Source organism: Daucus carota, chromosome 1, assembly GCF_001625215.2.
Source record: "Daucus carota subsp. sativus chromosome 1, DH1 v3.0, whole genome shotgun sequence".
Taxonomy (NCBI): Eukaryota; Viridiplantae; Streptophyta; class Magnoliopsida; order Apiales; family Apiaceae; genus Daucus; species Daucus carota.
In genome coordinates this window covers 54,266,915-54,284,920 of record NC_030381.2, presented here as the reverse complement: position 1 = coordinate 54,284,920, position 18,006 = coordinate 54,266,915, and the positions used below count along the sequence as shown (strand labels likewise).

The window sequence follows — 18,006 nt, the reverse complement described above, 5'->3', positions numbered from 1 at the left end:
AGAACTTGGTGACAGTATGATGTTATAATTGGAACAATGTTCTTTCTAAGGATATTCTTATAGATAGTATGTTGTCCAGAGGATTTCTATAGCTTGAATTCTGTCTGCAAGTCACGGAACTCGGTAGCTTCCGAAGCTGCTGTGAGTTTAGCAGACTCTGTATTTGCTCAGAAGCCTTGCTGGCTTCTTCCTGCAGAAGAGGTTGCACCAGCCACCAGGTTCTATAACTTTATAATATTGAATATGGTGATGGCCAAAGTTTTTTTCTTTTTTCTCCAAATTAATATTACTACCTCCGTCCCTATTTATTTGTCACTTTGACTTTTTGCACGTAACTTAAGGTGATTAAAAAACATATTTTCGCTCAGAATTTTTAAAATTTTCTTTTTTTGAAATAAAATTTATAGTTTATATTTTTATTCATAAAAAAAATTAAAAATAATAAACGGAACTATGTTTTTTAATCACTTTAAGTTACGTGCAAAAAATCGTGACAAATAAATAGGGATGAGGGATTATAAGACTACAGGTTCATCACTGATAGAAAAGGTTGCTGACGGAAATCTCAGTATTCAATAACCATGCAGTTGGATGGTTGTAAATGCAGTTGAAGTATTTTTTTCTTTTTCCTTACAAATGATATAAATAAATATTAAATTTTTATTCAAGAAATGAAATTTTATAACGTAACATGCAGAAGTATGTTTCAATTACCCTTGTTTGTTTGGTACGAGTACATTACTGAAGAGTTCAAACTCTTCAAATCAACTGCACTCATCATTAGAGCCGGCCAAACGGGCGGTCCGGGGCGGTTCGGGCCGGTTCAGACGGTTTCCGAACCGTCACTGGCGGAACCGTAACCGGCCCGTCTAGGTAGGCGGTCCGGTCCGTGCCGGGCCGGGCTGAAGAATTGGAAACCGGAACCGGCTTATACGGATTGTACGGGTTTACGGGTTTGGCGGTTTACACGGTTCAGGCGGTCGCGGTTCAGGCGGTTCAAGGTTACGGTTTAAGCAGACAGAAGCAGACAGTGGTTACTGACTTACTGGTTTGGTTTGTGACTAGGCACGAGGCAGTCTGCAGTACACACATAATGATTGTGTTTTTTTTTGTTTTTTAGTGCAAGTGGTTTGTGAAATTTAAGTGTGCAACACTGCAACGGATCTACTACACTTTTGCAATGGAATTTAATAGTTTAATTTAATGAATAATAAATTTATTATAAACTTTGTACAATTTATTTATTATAAAACAATAAATAAATTGTAAAAAGAGGGCGGTACCTCTTGTAAATTTTATAAATTAGAAAAAAAAATTACAAATAATGTGAGAGGACTCCTCTCTAAAAAATTTAACGGAACAAACCGCTTGTACAAACTAAATTAAAAAAATACATAAAGAAAGAAATTTTTTATTTATTCTTGTTCATTTGCCGAATTGCCGCCTTCGGACGACGAAGTATCCATCAACATCCAAGGATCTTCTTCACCGTCCGAGTCATCTTCTTGAAATCCTTGTTGTCTTTTAGCAGCTTGGTCCCAATCTTTTTTACAAACGCAAATCTTTACCGCATCTGGCGCGAGACTTGATCTTTTCTCATCCAAAACTCTTCTACCTGCACTAAAAGCCGACTCCGATGCAATTGTAGAGGCAGGGACTACTAATACGTCCCTTGCAATTTTAGCTAAAACTGGAAATTGTATCTCATGACTTCTCCACCATGTTAATATTTCAAAATCTTCGTCTAATTCATAGTTATAAGAAAAAAATTCTCTAAGCATAGTAGTAGAAGCCGAAGCTACAGGAGCAGACGTAGTAGAAATTCTAACCTTTTGTTTTTTAGTTATTATTCCTAACATTTTACTATTAAATCTATTTGAAGAACTTGTCTTTGGTGGTATAGCGGTTTCAGTACTTGGAAGGTACATGTCTATAAGACGATGCAATAAATTGAGACAATTAGTAACATATAAAACATGATCATATGAAACTCCTAACACATTATAATAATGTTCTAACATGTTTTCTAAACCTTCTTGTCTAACACCGGGATCAAGTAGGCATGCAATACCATAAATATATGGGAAATCTGTAAAATATTCAATCCATTTCACTTTCATATCAAAAATAATGTTACTAAAATGTCGATCTTCTTCATATTCACGTAAAGTGGTAACAATACTAACACATTCAATAATAACTTGATGCACCCCCACTGCCACCTAAATGACAAAAAATGAACATTAATTAGAAACTGTAATATACTTAAAATAAATACGAATACGAATTAAAGTAAAATAAATTAAAAACTGTAATATACTTAAAATAAATACGAATACGAATTAAAGTAAAATAAATTAAAAACTGTAATATACTTAAAATAAATACGAATTAACAGTTTATAAATTAAAAACTAACAGTTTATTTAAAAACTGTAATATAAATAAAATAAATACGAATTAAAGTAAAATTTTAATTTGAAAAAAAACATAATTAAAGTATAATTTTATTGAAAATAAAATCAAGCATACATCATTACATCCATACCTTCGCCGCCGTCATTGCCGGTTGCCTGACCGGGTGCGAGTGGAGGTCGTCGGGGCGGCGCCATGGTCGGACTTTGAGTGGAATCTTGAGAGGATATTGTACCTCGACCTTCCATAATTAACAACAGAAAATATTAACTGAAAATATTAAAACCACGCCGGAAAAGCTTGAATTGAGGCCGGAAAAACTTGAGCAGCTTGCTTGAATTCAGACTTGAAGTAAGAGTATTTATAAGCTTGAGAGAGTGGAATTTAGAATGAGATGGAGTAAGACAGTGAGGTGACTGAGCTGGGAGCCTGGGACGGTATTTATAAGGAAGCCTCCAACGGCTCCTTCGGTGTCTCCAACGGCATTGTAGCCGTTTGTTTGCCCGTGCCAGTAAGCTCAGAGACAGCAGTACAGCAGCCTTGTTGCAGAGTTGCAGCCTGCAGGTGAAAGTTGCAGGTGAACGTTGGCAACGGCTCGTTTTTTTCCCGGTTAAACGGCCTTCACGGGCTTAGACGGTTCCAACGGGTTTAGACGGTTTCGGTTCAAGCGGTTCCAACGGGTTTAGACGGGTTCAGCGGTTCAACGGTCCAGACGGTTTCAGCGGTTCAACGGTTTCAGCGGTTCAACGCGGTTCATCGGTTCAACGGTTTCAGACGGTTTCTGACGGTTTTAACGGGCCGGTTCCTGGCGGTTTCGAATCTAACAAACGAGAACCGTAACCGGCACGCAGGTAATTACGGTTTGTGCCGGTTCGTGCCGGTTCGTACCCGGCACGTTAAAATACGGGTTACGTAACGGTTCGGGCCGGTTCGGGCCGAGCCAAACCGCCCGTTTGGCCGGCTCTACTCATCATCCAGTATGATGATTATTATCAGTGACTAGCACTTGGCTAATGCCACAATGGCATCCATTTCCTGGCACTTACTCTCACTTTACGCCCACCATTAGCCTCCCACTAACTTATTCTTGGACTTCCTGGTTTTCACATCAAAATAAATTGACTCGTCACTGAGACATAATGTAAATTTGATATAGAGGCAGTTGGTTTAAGCTTATAGTTAGTAGAAAATAATATTTAATTTAAAAAATTTGGATTTGCTAAATCATAAATCAAAATATCATGAAAACCCAAAACATTGTTGATAATAATAAATTGAAGATATAATTTTAAAACAATTATTCTGTTCGTAGAATTTGATATGATCGAACTAATATCATCATTTAAATAAATATTTATCATTTTATAACATTATTAACATATCTAATTTATTATTATATTTATAATAATTTATGAGTTATTCATGATTTTTTAAATTTTCTAAATAAATATCAATTTAAAATTTTAACTCGAACTAAACTTAGCACCGAATAAACTTAATTTATGTGCAGGAATTTGTGTGCTTGTTAAAATTCAAATATAATTAATAATATTTTAAGCAACTTTACAGAAATTTCATTAATTTTTATAATATTTGATCTAATTAAATTGAATAATTATAATTTTATTTAGATTAACTATAAATTACTCTGTATTTGATTAAATTAATTTATACATAATACAAATAAACATCCACCTCATAATCAACGCAACTCGCACAATATAAAAATATCACATCTCCATAAAACTCATAGCTAAATTATTTTTTTTTTTTTTTGTCACAAGATACTTTCTCGTATAACGAATTGTATCAGAATACAAAAGCTGCTGCCAGGAGTTCCTTTCGTTCAAGAAAGTTTACCATCTAACCCTCGGACATGCAAAGATGACCGGGGACGCTTAGACAATAAAGCTTTAATGTTCGATAAGAAAACACCACACGAGGTTCAACTTTCCTTCTTTTTTCCATCGAGTATCCTGAAAAATACCAACAAAATAAAAGAACACAATAAGTTCATAAAAATAATCGAATTATCTAAAAACGACAAAGGAAAAAGTCAACAAACTCAATATTAGAATATAATATAATTTTTGAAGAATAACGAAAGTAAAATAAAACTTAAGTAAAACAAAACATTAAAAAATCTACACCAAAAAGATAATGAGATCTCTTTGGTTAGATACCTAAACAAATAATACAAAATAATAAAATATAAATTTCATCAGAAAATAGCTAAATGTTATCTCAATCAATATTTAAAATATTAAAAAAATAATTGAAAATTGAAAAACATAGCTAAAATATATCTACTCAAATATAAGACAAAATGTTGTCAAGAAAATAAAATATGAATCTTATCATAATATAACTAACTGATATCTCAATAAATATTTAATATAAAAATAATAAGAAATAAATAAAATTGAAAACAAACGTATCACGATTTTAGCTAATTATTATTATCATCATAATGTAAATTTGGTATACACCAATTAAACAATCAACCATTAATGGCGCAATAATACCTAATTAAGGCACAATAAAGCCATCCTTTATGGCCGCCATGAATAATTAAATTCAGGTACAATAATCAACAATAAAGACTATCATTAATCTTGTAATGAAGACAAAAAAATTCAAACTATAACACGTAGAAAAAAGTCAAATTTCAAATATAAACGAAGTTAAAAAAAGTCAACTTAGCATTCAAAAATGACTAAAATTAAGATCTCTGATTACTCCTATATCCTAAATTACAAAGGTAAAGATATAATCAAGCAATAAAACTAGTCAATTAAATTACACCACTCGCACTAATTAAGTCATCACCTCCACCACCACCACCACCACCACCACCGTCCAAAAATCGCAAACAATCACCATAGATACTAACGAAAATTAAGAATCGAAAAAGAAGAAACAGACCATATAATAAGATACAAAACAATCTATACAAAAATAGATTTAAGCACACAATTATACCTGATCGTGAAAAAAAAAATATGAATCACATCACAAATAATATATATAATCATATAATCATAATCATGTGGTTTATGTTATGAAAAGATCACACCTGTTTTTCATTTTCCTTCTTCTTTGAATCGCATCAGAGTGGCATGATCCTTTGCTAGAGTTGAATACAAATATTTATGTTTGATGATTCAAGACAAATACGGAACGGAAGCATCACACATTTGTGAAAGCTACAAGAACAAGAAATTGCGTGGAGACGAAAGAAAAACTACAAAGCGTAAAGTATTTATATTATTAGATCAAAGAAAAACAAGAAACGAACTTGCCTTTATAATTTTCGAACAAGAGCCATCGAAGCACCGATTCAAGATGATGGCCATTGGAAGGTGGCCCAAAAACGCACCACGAGTGACCATTATTTGCGAAAAGACCTCTAATTTAAAAGGAGCTCATTTTAGGCTTTTAGCGAATAGTGGGAGGCAACAACTATATAGAGTGAAAATAACTCATAGCTAAAAATTATTCATACATCAAAAATATAATTATATAATTACATTACATCTGTAATTTAGCCTAGCTTGGAACACCACTCGCTGATAAAAATTGACTTAATCAGAGATGACTTGGAATTTGTTGCTCAACTATGGAGTTAAGCTTTTAAGCTTTACCATAAAGTCATAAAATGGTCTATAAATTGAGGGTTGCTTTTGTTCCATCGATACTTGAATATTCATTCACCATGACATTCAGCTTCCTTCAATTCATCATCCTCTCAATTTTGATATTAAAAACCTCCACACAAGTGCATGCATTTAGAAACAATGTGACTGATCACCAAGCTTTGCTCTCCTTCAAGGCTTCGATAAAAGATGATCCCTTGGGTGCACTAGACTCGTGGAACAATTCCATTCATTTCTGTCACTGGAATGGCGTTACATGCAGTGCTAGACGAGAGAGGGTGGTATCACTCAACCTCAGCTCACAACACTTGGTCGGTTCATTGTCTCCTCATATCGGAAACCTCTCCTTTATTAGGCTAATGGACATCCATGAAAACGAGTTTCATGGCCTAATCCCGGATGAAATTGGTCGACTGTTTCGTCTACAACATCTTGCTCTGGGGAACAATTCTTTCCGAGGTGAATTTCCAGCTAATTTGAGTCATTGTGTAAATATACTAAGAATCGGAATGTCTGGCAACAATCTCCAAGGAAAACTCCCTGTTGGGTTCAGCTCATGGCCTAAACTCAATGAGATTAGACTTGGGAATAATCATTTCACCGGATCAATTCCACCTTCAATAGGAAATATAACAAATCTTCGTTATCTTGGTCTGGGCCGTAATAATCTAGCAGGGAGCATACCTTCAGAAATTGCTCATCATACAAAATTAGAGATTCTTATATTACAAGGCAATCGTTTGTCCGGTATGGTCCCTGTAAAACTTTTTAACATTTCATCCCTCCGTGTGTTCAGTTTAGCCAATAATGATCTTCAAGGAACGCTTCCACCAGATTGGGGCTCCATCCTTCCTAATCTGGAATCATTTTACGCGGGGGTCAATAGAATTTCAGGACAGCTTTCCCCATCAATAGCTAATGCATCCAGTCTTGTTAACTTCGACGTCCTAGGAAACAGTATAACAGGGCCTATACAGAACAATTTTGGTCTCCTTCCTAATCTTCAGTTACTAAGCTTGGGTCAAAATCCACTTGGAGACAACTTGGATGACTTAAGTTTCATCAATTCTTTGGTCAATTGTACGCGTCTGTGGATACTAACCTTACACGAGAGTAACTTAAGAGGGGAGCTTCCGAGTTCCATTGTGAATCTCTCCCAGACTCTGGAGGAGTTGTACATGTATGGAAACCACATTTATGGACGCGTACCTCCTGAAATTAGAAACTTGGAAAACATGATAGTGCTTGAATTGGATGATAACCGATTAACGGGGAGCATTCCAGAGTCAATTGGAGAGCTCTCACAGTTAAACGGAATGGATTTGAGTGGAAACAACATTTCAGGAGTCATTCCCACTTCCATTGGAAATTTAACTCAATTAATCGGTCTGGCTGTATATGATAATATGCTCGAGGGAAGCATTCCCACTCGGTTGTTTAACATCTCTACTATGGAGAATGTGGCCCTGGCTAACAACAGGCTTGGAGGTGAAATTCCTGAGCAGATTGGTTTTTGGTCCCGGTGCCTTAGCCTTGATCTGTCCCAAAATCTATTCACCGGGGTGCTTCCATCTCGCGTTGGAAGGTTGAAACAATTAGTTCAACTCGATGTTTCGTACAACAAATTAACAGGAGGTATACCCGTGACTCTGGGTGAATGTGTGATGCTTGAGGAGCTATACATGGAAGCAAATCTTTTTCAAGGTAAAATTCCGTCTTCCTTCAAAGCATTAAAAAATCTTGCAGTTCTAGATCTATCAACAAATAATCTCTCTGGGGATATCCCGAGATTTTTTGATAATTTTCATATGATATTTCTCAACTTGTCACACAACAAGCTTGGAGGTGAAGTGTCAAGAAAAGGGCTTTTTTCAAACGCAAGTGCATTTTCGGTCGTTGGAAATCTTGAACTTTGTGGGGGTATTCAAGCATTGCAGTTTCCTGCTTGTCCTGTAAAAGTCTTGGGAAGTAGGAAAAAAACATTTCCCCTGAGAATGATACTACTCATAGTTCTTGTACCCCTCGGCGTCTTGTTAGCATGCCTTGCCTTTATTTGTCTTCGTCGTCGAAATTCCAAGAAGTTGGATGACCCTGCCTTGGTGTTGAGGGGAGACCAATTTCCTAAACTTTCATACCAAGATCTTCGCCTAGCTACAAATGAGTTTTCCGTGGATAATTTTTTAGGTCAAGGAAGATATGGTTCAGTTTACAAAGGAGTTCTCGAATCAGGGGAAGACATAGTTGCTGTGAAGGTACTGAATATTGAAGTACGTGGAGCCAACAAGAGTTTTTTGGCAGAGTGTGAAACATTGAGGAATATTCGTCATCGGAATCTTCTCAAGATCATCACAGCATGCTCTAGCACTGATTTTAAGGGCAATGACTTCAAGGCATTGGTTTTTGAGTTCATGACTAATGGGAGTGTGGACGACTGGTTGCATCCGACGCCTTCCTATCAAGGGAATGAAAGAAACTTAAATCTACTCCGGAGATTAAGTATTGTCATTGATGTTGCACTTGGAGTCGATTACCTACATCACCACAGTCATGCAAGTATCATACATTCTGACCTAAAGCCAAGTAATATTCTTCTTGATGAGGATTTTATCGCTCATATTGGTGATTTTGGTTTAGCGAGGATTTCTTTTGCTACTACAAATGAAATCAATCAAACACAAATGAGTTCAACTGGTATACGTGGAACAATTGGTTATGTTCCCCCAGGTGATTTTTGATACTAAAATTTTCATCAATATTTAGCATTGAGCCTCGTGGTATTGTAACATGTTATTTTTTCGCTAATATTTTGACCCTTAAAATGTGCAGAGTATGGAATGGGTGGCGAGATATCCATAAAAGGAGATGTATATAGCTATGGAATTCTTCTTTTAGAAATTTTCTCGGGGAAACGACCTACTGAAAGGAGCATATTCATTGATGGTGATAGTAATCTTCATGACTATGTGAGAAGGGCACTCCCACATAGTGTGATGGACATTGCTGACCCCCGAATTGTACTAGAGCCAGAAGAAAATGGCTTGACACTAAATCAATCATACAGCAGGTCTGTCATGGAAGTATGCCTGGCATCAATATTTGAAGTGGGGATATTATGTTCTGCAGAGGAGCCTCAAAAGCGCATTGACATTAGTGTTGCTATCAAGCTGCTACATGCGGCAAGAGACAAGCTTCTGCAGCGCAGACCATAACCTGGGTGAGAGTTGCAATGTCTGTAATTATATACCAGATATAGGCATCTTGATATTTTAAACTCCTAATCTGAAAAGGAAGAATTTTACCTATTTATTTTTCGCATTTCTATCCTTTTTATATTGATAACGTGCTGAGAACTCTGTATTTGCTCAAAACCCAGAAGCTTGCTGGCTCCTTCTTGCTGAAGATGTTGCCCCGGGTTCTATACATTATTGTGAAGCAAACTGTGAAAACAAAATGCAATAATAATTGTGTATTTATATGTGTGAGTAACAATGGGTAATTACTAATTACATTTATCCGCATCTGAACCGCGTGGTGCCTTCCAAACCTCCAAGTAGAATATGACTAAAATCTATTTTGTTATGGTGCTGAGTTGTGGTGTTACTACAATGAACATAGTTATCTATCTCTTTATTCCCATTGGCATTGAACAAGATGGAACGTGGTTTAAAAATATACTGTTTTTTTCTTGATTACGCACTTATTCCATTCCATTCCCTCCATTTTCATTCATCTCAACCAAACACAACATTATTGTTTAGTAGGGATTATAATTATGCCTGAGATGTATTTCATAATGATTATGCCTCGAATTATTTCTTGTTTAGTAGGTACTAAAATTATATATAGTCGATGCACTTCTATATTATTCCCATTTGTAATAAGCCAGGTCAATAAGTAGGGACTGAATTGCAGGTCAATATTTCACTAACTTCTATGATCAGTTATAAAATATATTTGTAAAAAGAATTAGAAAGATATTACACTGCCGCCGCGAAGAGGATCTTAATTGAGAAGTTATTTTTGATAATAAGAAAAATTATGAGATAAACTAGTATTCAACATTGCTACTAACCAAGTGACAAATCTATTCACGATATGGCATGAATATTTTCATTATGATGAATAAGATCTTCTAAGCACTTCTCAAAGAACCGATAAAAACCTGGGGGATATTATTACATTAATGGAGAACAACCGGAAAACCCATGTGCTCTTGACTCCTTTGTTACCGTTAAGCATTCTCCTCTGTCTCCTGAAGCTGCTCCTCGCCAACCCGCTCTGGATCTGTTTCTGATACTTGATCACTATTGCTCACTTCACCATGCTCGCCAACCCACTCTGGATCTGTTTCTGATTCTTGATAACTATTGCTCACTTCCGAAGCACTGGTACTTGATTCATATTCCCATTTGCAATTTTCTAAGTAGTTGTTCAGGTCTGGAAATCTCTCCTCCCAGTACCGGTACCGGTCACTATAAGCAGTTTGCAGCGATGTGGTTGTTTTCAAAGAAGTGAAATATTCTATCCGGGGACACCTTTCTACATAAAACCTGCATAATTGAGGCATATTCAAGGCATAGCTTGGACTGTTACCAAAACTTTTGAGTTTTGGCAAATCTATGAGAGAAACTGATTTGAGCCGGAAGAGTGCCACAATCCTCTTATCCGCGCCACAATGTTCTCCACTCCTTAAATCCTCCACAATTTCTTCCAGTGAAACACATTCGGATATCTCTAATTCTTGGAGTTGTTGTAGACTTTCAAAGGCTGAGAATGAGAAAAGAGAAGAGCATCCAGATTTTTTGACTTTAAGCACCTTTAATCTCTGGAAGCATTGTAATTTCAGCTGCGGCCACCAGTGATAGTGTATCAATGTCAAACTTTCAACATTATATAATCTGGAATGCCATCTACTTGATAATTGTATCTTTGGATGACAAGTCATTTCTACTATCCTTAATTTACAATTGGAATCATCTCCGCCTAACTCCATCATATCATATTTAATTCGCCCACATTGTTTGAGTTGAAGAACCACCAAGTTTGGAAATTGAATCTACAATAAACAAAGGCGCTCGTCATGAAAACTTGGTTTCAGAAAAAAATGAGGCAACTGGGTGACACACTGGTAACAATATACTTTCTTTGTCTCACCCATTTTTTAATATAGGGGTTGATATGGAGGTCAAGGGAAAAGATGAAAAATAATTAAAATAAACTAAAAGAATAGATGAAAGGGTGTGATTTATCTATGTTTAACAAATACAAAATATTGAAAAAATATGAAAAAATAGTGCGTGCTATAGTGTTTTTTTTTAAGACAAACAAGAAGATTAATTGGCCTCAGCCATAATAACAGTCTCAACACTAATAGGAATAGAACTCCTATCGAAAACCCGATCTGGAAGTCTCATGAGCCGCCATATTAGTAGACCGTTTAATAAAGAACACTTTAAATCAACCAAACTACGCTAGTGTTTAATATTGTTTAAAATTTACAATTTTAAACTTTTAACATGTAAAGAAAATGGGAAAGAATATTTCAAATTGAAAAATTTAAAAATCTCAAAATAATGGCACGTTTGATAACTTTTCATTAATTTTTTTTTTTAAAAAGGATGATCAGATTTTGCTTTCACCTTTCAAAATAATGTCTCATTCTCGTGTTACAAATTAGGAGTAGTCACATTTTTTCAAAAGACGAAAATAAATTCTAGTCATTAACTTATGAATTTGAAATTTTGACTATCTTTTAAAATTTATAAGAAAATAAGGTTACCCCTTTATTCCATAAATCTCTAAGACTGGAATGTGATTATATTTCTCTGATCGCCAAGAACACTGCCCATAGTTATGGAAGACCAGAATTTAGAAAAATAAGAATCATTGATTCAAATATAGTTCAAGAGAGATTCTGGGAGATTTGTTATAAATTTAAGATCTCTTCTCTCTTAACTTGATATTTTTTTAAAAAGATCATTCACTTCGATACATCCACTATTTTTCCCTCTCATTCAGTTCAAATACAAATAAAATATTAAATAGTGAACAATTAAATGGCATCTCTAATATTTTTCTAGTTAACTCCTAAATATAATATAAAAAATATGATTTTTATTAAATTAGGATATTCTTAAGAATGTCTCACTCCAGAAATATTCCTAAAAACTCTCTTTTTATTTGATATTTTTATTAATATCAAATACTAGACTAACTTAATAGAGTCAGATGACTTATATTAAACTTAGGAGCAATTAAAAGACTCTTTGAAGCTAAATAAGTCAATGAAAGACACGTAACCCAAAACATGTTGATAGTAATTTAGAAACTAAAAGCATTACCTTTGAATGATTGGCTTCCCCACTCCAGTGAAAGCTGGTCAAACATAGCAAATCTTCTAAACGTAGAATAGATAATTTGGGGAAGACGACTATGGTAACATCTTTATCATTAGTAATTTCTTCTCTTGCTTCCTCCTCTTCCTCTTCTCTTGCTTCCTCCTCCCCTTCTTCTTTCCCATCAATTATCACTCTCATCATTTTACAATTTGATATGTGCAACACCTCAAGGTTGATAAGATCTCTGACCACAGAAGAATGTTGGAACACGTTTTTCAAGCTCGGGCAATCTGAAATTTTCAAAGATTCCAGATTCCTAAGGTTATTCGACATGACAAGCGGTATCACTCTTTCCAGTTTCTCGCACCGATCTAAGCGGATTCTCTTTAATTTGTGAAAGGTGGATGCGACATTGTCATATCCACTATATCCCCAAATATCTATACTTAAATCCACCAGGGTTAATTCCTCCAAGGAAGGGAATGCAGCCTGTAGCATATATTAAACTTAAATCTTTAAATAAGTGATTAATATGCATGTTAGACTCAACAAATTTCTGTTATTTTTGAATTAAAATTAATAATGAAATAAATAAAACATGCCTTTTTATCAAATAGAGGTTGGGCTTGACTGCTGGAGATAGCGGAGTTGTGTGTTGTTGATCTGGAGTGCATATCTTTATTTTGAATGCAGAAGCTTTTGAGTCTCGGTACATTGTCTATTTTTAACCATTGCAGTTTGCAGAAGTTGATGATGTCATCATCTCTGTCACTTGTGCCTTCATTCATTACGATTGCTTCCATCATAGGACAATTTACAATGGCTAACTTCTGCAGGTGCACGAGACATTTTGCAACAGAGTTGCTGAAGAGGTATTTCAATGCGGAACAATCTTTAATTTCTAAGAGGCCAAGATTAGAGAACGACTTCAAATGTTGAATCTCACCGCATGATATCCTTGCTACATACTCAATAGTGTTACAATTTTCGATGTACAAGTCTTTTAGATCCGTAAATGCTTCCCTGTTGCTGTTGTATATGCTACCCACATCAATATCGGTGCAATCCAATAACACATATTCAGCCCTCTCAATCAGGCCTTCTAAGCCTTCCAAACCACTGCCTTGCAGCTCAATAAATCTATTGACAGAAATCCGAGATTTAGTTCTAAGCCAGTTTGCACCAACACGTATATTATATTGAAGTAAATTAGCAAATATATTTGTATCTTGAAAATGCTCGGAATTGCTCAAAAAGAAAATCTGCAAACTTTTCAGAGCGGTCAACTTACTAATCTCCCCCAATATTGGTGCCGAAACACCATCTCCAATCTTGTATCCAGATTGTATATGCAATTCCTGTAGACTGGTCATACTGGATATGGTATTTGGCGCCATTTGCACCTCAGTGTCCCACCCTAGGATTTCTAGCTTTTTAAGATGTTTCAGGATTGGTAAATTCAGTGGCTGTGGGAGATTGCAATTCCAACTGCAAAGAGTTTCCAGGTTTTCTGGGAAAAAATTAGCATTTGTTTGAGTCATCTGACAACCATCTAACATTAAGGTCCTGAGATTAACCAAGGGCCGTAGAGAGAACCGCAGCTCCAAACAAAATAACATATTTTCAATCAATAAAAATCTGAGATTGACAAACATACCAAAGAAGTCACCTAAGAACTGTTGTGCATGTCTGTTGCATTGTATCCACAAGTTATGCAGGTCTTGGCATACCAGACCATCAGGAAAAAAGATATCATTCTTTTCCAGATGCAAACGTAAGAATTTCCGAGTACAATAGTCAACATCACCAGGCAACAGCGAGCCACATCTTACAGAAGAAAATAAATATTTCGGGTCTTGGACAGCTATGGATCTAGCTACGTCTCTAATGAGGTCGTGCACTTTTATCATATAATCTTCAGAGTCGAGCAACAGTGAAGATGATGTGAGAATCTCTACCATAGAACGTATCCTAGCTTCTCCACCGTGTACCAGCAGTGACCCTGTTGCTAGCCGGATCAGCTTATTGATATAAATGTGGGCATCTTCAGGATACAAGGAACACAAAACAAGACACGACTTGGCATCATCGGGTAATTTATCAAAACTCAGTTTGACACAAGCATATACTTTTGGATCTATATCAGCAATTTTTTCAAAATTCCCCTTCTCTAGTTGATTAAGTGCATCCTTCCATACATCATGAGATGTGAATTGCAGAGCTTTACCAACCGCGTGAATTAGGAGGGGTAATCCCCCACATTTCTTGCACACCTCCTGTGCCAGGGATTCATCTGGAAGAAGGTAAATGTTATCAGCAACAACCGTGTTCCTGAACATTTGCCATGCTTCATCGGTGTCCAGAGGTGCAATCTTTACCGGATGCAGGCACTTGTTGTCCATGCATACTTTTTTTTTCCGGGATGTCAAAAGGATCTTATGATGAGTGGAACTATATCCATCGCCCAATGGAATTCCAATACGATGCAACGGAATCTCCCTCCATACATCGTCTAATATAATGAGGATCTTCTCCTCATTCATTAATCTGTTTTTCAGTTGAGAAGCTCTGTGTCTCTCATCATCTTCCGGATTTAAATGGCAATCCAGATGGTCCGCAATCTGTTTTTGCAATTTGAATACATCCAAGTCTTCATTGCCCACATCTGCCCGAGTTACCTTGTCGAAGATTTTTTTCACAAGGGCTTCTTTCCATATACTCTCCATCATTGTCGTCTTCCCAACTCCAGGCATTCCATAGATGCCAAGAATTGAAGAACCACCTTCACTTTCAAGCGCTTTCCATAGCTCGTCATAAGCATCACTTCTGGATTTAAAAGTTTGGTATACAGTGTCACTAATTGGTGCATTCTCAACAGGGGAAAGATATGCAATTTCATTAGCCAAGAGAATGTTTGCAGAATCAGAGAGTTCCGTCACTCTCTTGGCCTTGTGTGCTGCCTCCCGACCCAGTCGGGAACGGGAGAGTGGTTTAGGAATAGGCATCCACTGAATACACCTCCATGAAGATCTGTTTTTGTATTTTTCTAAAATTTCTTCAGCGCTCTTCTTGACTTCTTCTACATCTGTCTGCCATGTACTCACGCCAGCATTGATTATTTTACCATTATCTTTTTCTTCCCCGACTCTTCTGGACATCCGCTGCATCTCAGTGTCAAGTTTCTGAATCTCAGTTTCAAGAGCCTTAACATGATTCTTGTAAGAAAACACATAACTGAATCCACGAAATAATGCATCAACTGCTGCATCGGATATCCTGTCCACAATCTTTCCCACACAGGGAATGTCAGATAGACCAACCATGATTGTTCGGAAAAAAACAAAGATGTAGAAGAAAAGAAAACAATTCCAAAGCAAGTGAATGATAAAGTGAGCGGGATTTCAGGGAGTTGAAAAATTGATAAAGAAAAGAAAGATGTAGAGGAAAAAGATGATGAAGCTGCAATGAAATGAATACTAAGAGAGAATGGGAAGAAACAGCGCAAGCGAAAGGAGAAAGAGCAGCAACAATTTCTTGAACAAGGAAGTTTGAAGCAAGTGAATGATGAAGTAAGTGTAATTTGCAGGGAGTTGAAATTTGAGAAGTGTGTAACATAGAATGCCCTCTGCAATAAACCAAGCAGCTTTGCATGGAAAGGTGCCCCTGCCAAAACTACATGTGCTAATATTCTGTCCTGTCTCCCCTTAATCTCGAAGTCGTCCTTCATGCGGTCTAAATTCTGAGAAGACCGGACCGATTAATCTATTCCTAAACTGGACTTACCAAATTTGAATTTACATGATATTGAATGTTATAGAAAGAAAAATTAAAGATACATAGTAAATATAATGCTGTACAGATCAAAATATTAATTATATATTTATAACATATTATATAATCAAAAAATATATTTATATATAATTATCGGATCGGATTAACCTAAATCCATATCCGGTAGTTACCTGATCGGGTCACTACCATCAAATATTTTCTGAGATGATCATATTCGAACCTTTAGTTAAGAGATTGGATCGGATTTCTGATTCATATATTTTAATGAAATTATTAAAACAATTAATGGACAAAACAGGAAAAAATAAGATGAAGAAGACCAGTACCGTTGATCGCACGTGCAGTGTGCACATGTACACTCTCTCCAAAGCGGTCTTCTCCTCCAGGACCCAGGTCTTCTTCATTTGCGCAGCTCCTTGTATATACAACAAAGCAAAACTGCGTGATCAGGGATTAATAAGTGATTAAGATCCGCCATTTGTGCTGCTAAAGTACTGGGTTTCTTGGTTTCATTTAATTAACCTTCTTTAGTCTCGACATTATCGATTCATTAACGTTGTACAAACATCGGGAGAATATATAGCATATTCGCAGAGAATTCAATGATAAATTTAGCTTCAATATTAGGTCTAGAATAGTACTTCAGGCAGATATCCGTTAAAATATTATCAAAAAGAAGGGGGGTTTTATGAATACCTCAAGCTTAAAGCTGGACTCATCTTCAAAATCTTCCAATCAACCTGCACGATATAAACCACTAATCTGCAACTTTGGAGGTTCCCTTTCTTTCTCTCTTTGAATTCAAGGTTATTCTTTCCCAGTTTCCCTCCTTCCAAAATATATATATATATATATATATATATATATATATATATATATATTATTTCCCGTAGCTCAGTTAGTTGTCATGATGACCCATGAATAATTATGATAATAATAATAATTTATTTTTTTGCCTTCTCCCTTTTTTATCGTCGAATTTTGATTTTTAATAATTGATATATATATAATTAAAAAATATGAAAATTTATATGATGATAAAATACATATAATATATATTAATGTTAATTTATAGTTTTAAAAAATTATTCTTAATCTTTGATGAAAAAAAGATCAATTTGATTATGGATATTCAAAACCGGAGAACTAAAAAAGAATGAATGAAGTATGAGGTATTTATAAATGAGTGTTGTACTGATATAATATAATTATGTTCAAATTAATGTCCAACGGTCAGAATTATAATAAAATTTTAAGATATTTTGTGTTTTATAATCTTTTTGATCGTTGGACGAATACTCAGACACTTAAAAAACACCGGACATATTAAAAAAAATTATTAGTTATAATTTTGATCGTTGAATATTCATCTAATGACCAACAAATCTAATATTTCTTGACAATTAACTGTCTGAGCTAGCACCTCTGAAAAATATATGGTCATCTTACAAATTTGATGTTTAAGAAAATTATTGGTTGATGTCATTGTTTCGAAAATAGAAATATAGCGGTTGTTCAATTAACTAGAAAATTAGATAAATTTGATATAAAAGATTAATATATAATATTATTTTCGATCAAGTTCTAAATAGAATAATTAGGGAGTGAACCCTTAGAAACATTACTTTATTTCTGGTATTAGTTATGGTTCTGCAGCTGAACTGCACATGAAAAAAATATCTTATTTTTGTATTATATTTTGAAAATATTTTTGAACACACAAAGATGCAAAAAATATATGTATTTAAATTTAGATCCTGAAAATTTATGAAAAATTCAGGGTTCTGTTTCTGCAACAGTCAACAG

At 35.3% G+C, this 18,006-nt stretch overlaps 2 protein-coding genes and 1 long non-coding RNA gene across 6 annotated transcripts; 2 read left to right on the top strand and 1 right to left on the bottom strand.

Moving 5' to 3' along the window:
* Positions 1-5,988: 5,988 nt before the first annotated feature.
* LOC108199714 (probable LRR receptor-like serine/threonine-protein kinase At3g47570) lies at positions 5,989-9,413 on the top strand. Its single transcript, XM_017367660.2, has 2 exons — positions 5,989-8,794; positions 8,897-9,413. Exons 1-2 carry the CDS (start codon positions 6,073-6,075, stop codon positions 9,277-9,279), a joined length of 3,105 nt encoding a protein of 1,034 aa, XP_017223149.1. The 5' UTR covers positions 5,989-6,072; the 3' UTR covers positions 9,280-9,413.
* Positions 9,414-10,146: 733 nt separating this feature from the next.
* LOC108206285 (disease resistance protein UNI) lies at positions 10,147-17,018 on the bottom strand. Of its 4 annotated transcripts, XM_017376558.1 has the most exons (6): positions 16,897-17,018; positions 16,527-16,638; positions 14,066-15,695; positions 13,011-13,918; positions 12,412-12,897; positions 10,147-11,126 (listed from the first exon to the last, which is right to left on the bottom strand). In XM_017376558.1, the coding sequence occupies exons 1-6, from the start codon at positions 16,917-16,919 to the stop codon at positions 10,302-10,304; spliced, it is 3,984 nt and encodes a 1,327-aa protein (XP_017232047.1). In that variant the 5' UTR covers positions 16,920-17,018; the 3' UTR covers positions 10,147-10,301. The 4 variants fall into 4 exon arrangements, with proteins under 4 accessions (XP_017232047.1, XP_017232023.1, XP_017232031.1 ...); XM_017376534.1 differs by having other exon boundaries at positions 13,011-15,695; XM_017376542.1 differs by having other exon boundaries at positions 13,011-15,695; positions 16,527-16,615.
* LOC135149934 (uncharacterized) lies at positions 12,893-13,501 on the top strand. Its single transcript, XR_010288264.1, has 2 exons — positions 12,893-13,117; positions 13,245-13,501. It is a non-coding gene; the product is annotated as an uncharacterized LOC135149934 (long non-coding RNA).
* Positions 17,019-18,006: the final 988 nt, after the last annotated feature.

Bases quoted from the DNA above. Each gene is read 5' to 3' on its own strand.
- LOC108199714 (XM_017367660.2), top strand. From the start codon at position 6,073: ATGGTCTATAAATTGAGGGTTGCTTTTGTTCCATCGATACTTGAATAT. The intron at 8,795-8,896 runs GTGATTTTTGAT...TAAAATGTGCAG, and splicing joins AATTGGTTATGTTCCCCCAG to AGTATGGAATGGGTGGCGAG.
- LOC108206285 (XM_017376534.1), bottom strand. From the start codon at position 16,919: ATGAGTCCAGCTTTAAGCTTGAG. The intron at 15,696-16,526 runs GTACTGGTCTTC...TGTGTGGGAAAG, and splicing joins CACTGCACGTGCGATCAACG to ATTGTGGACAGGATATCCGA. The intron at 12,898-13,010 runs GCATGTTTTATT...TATATGCTACAG, and splicing joins AACCTCTATTTGATAAAAAG to GCTGCATTCCCTTCCTTGGA.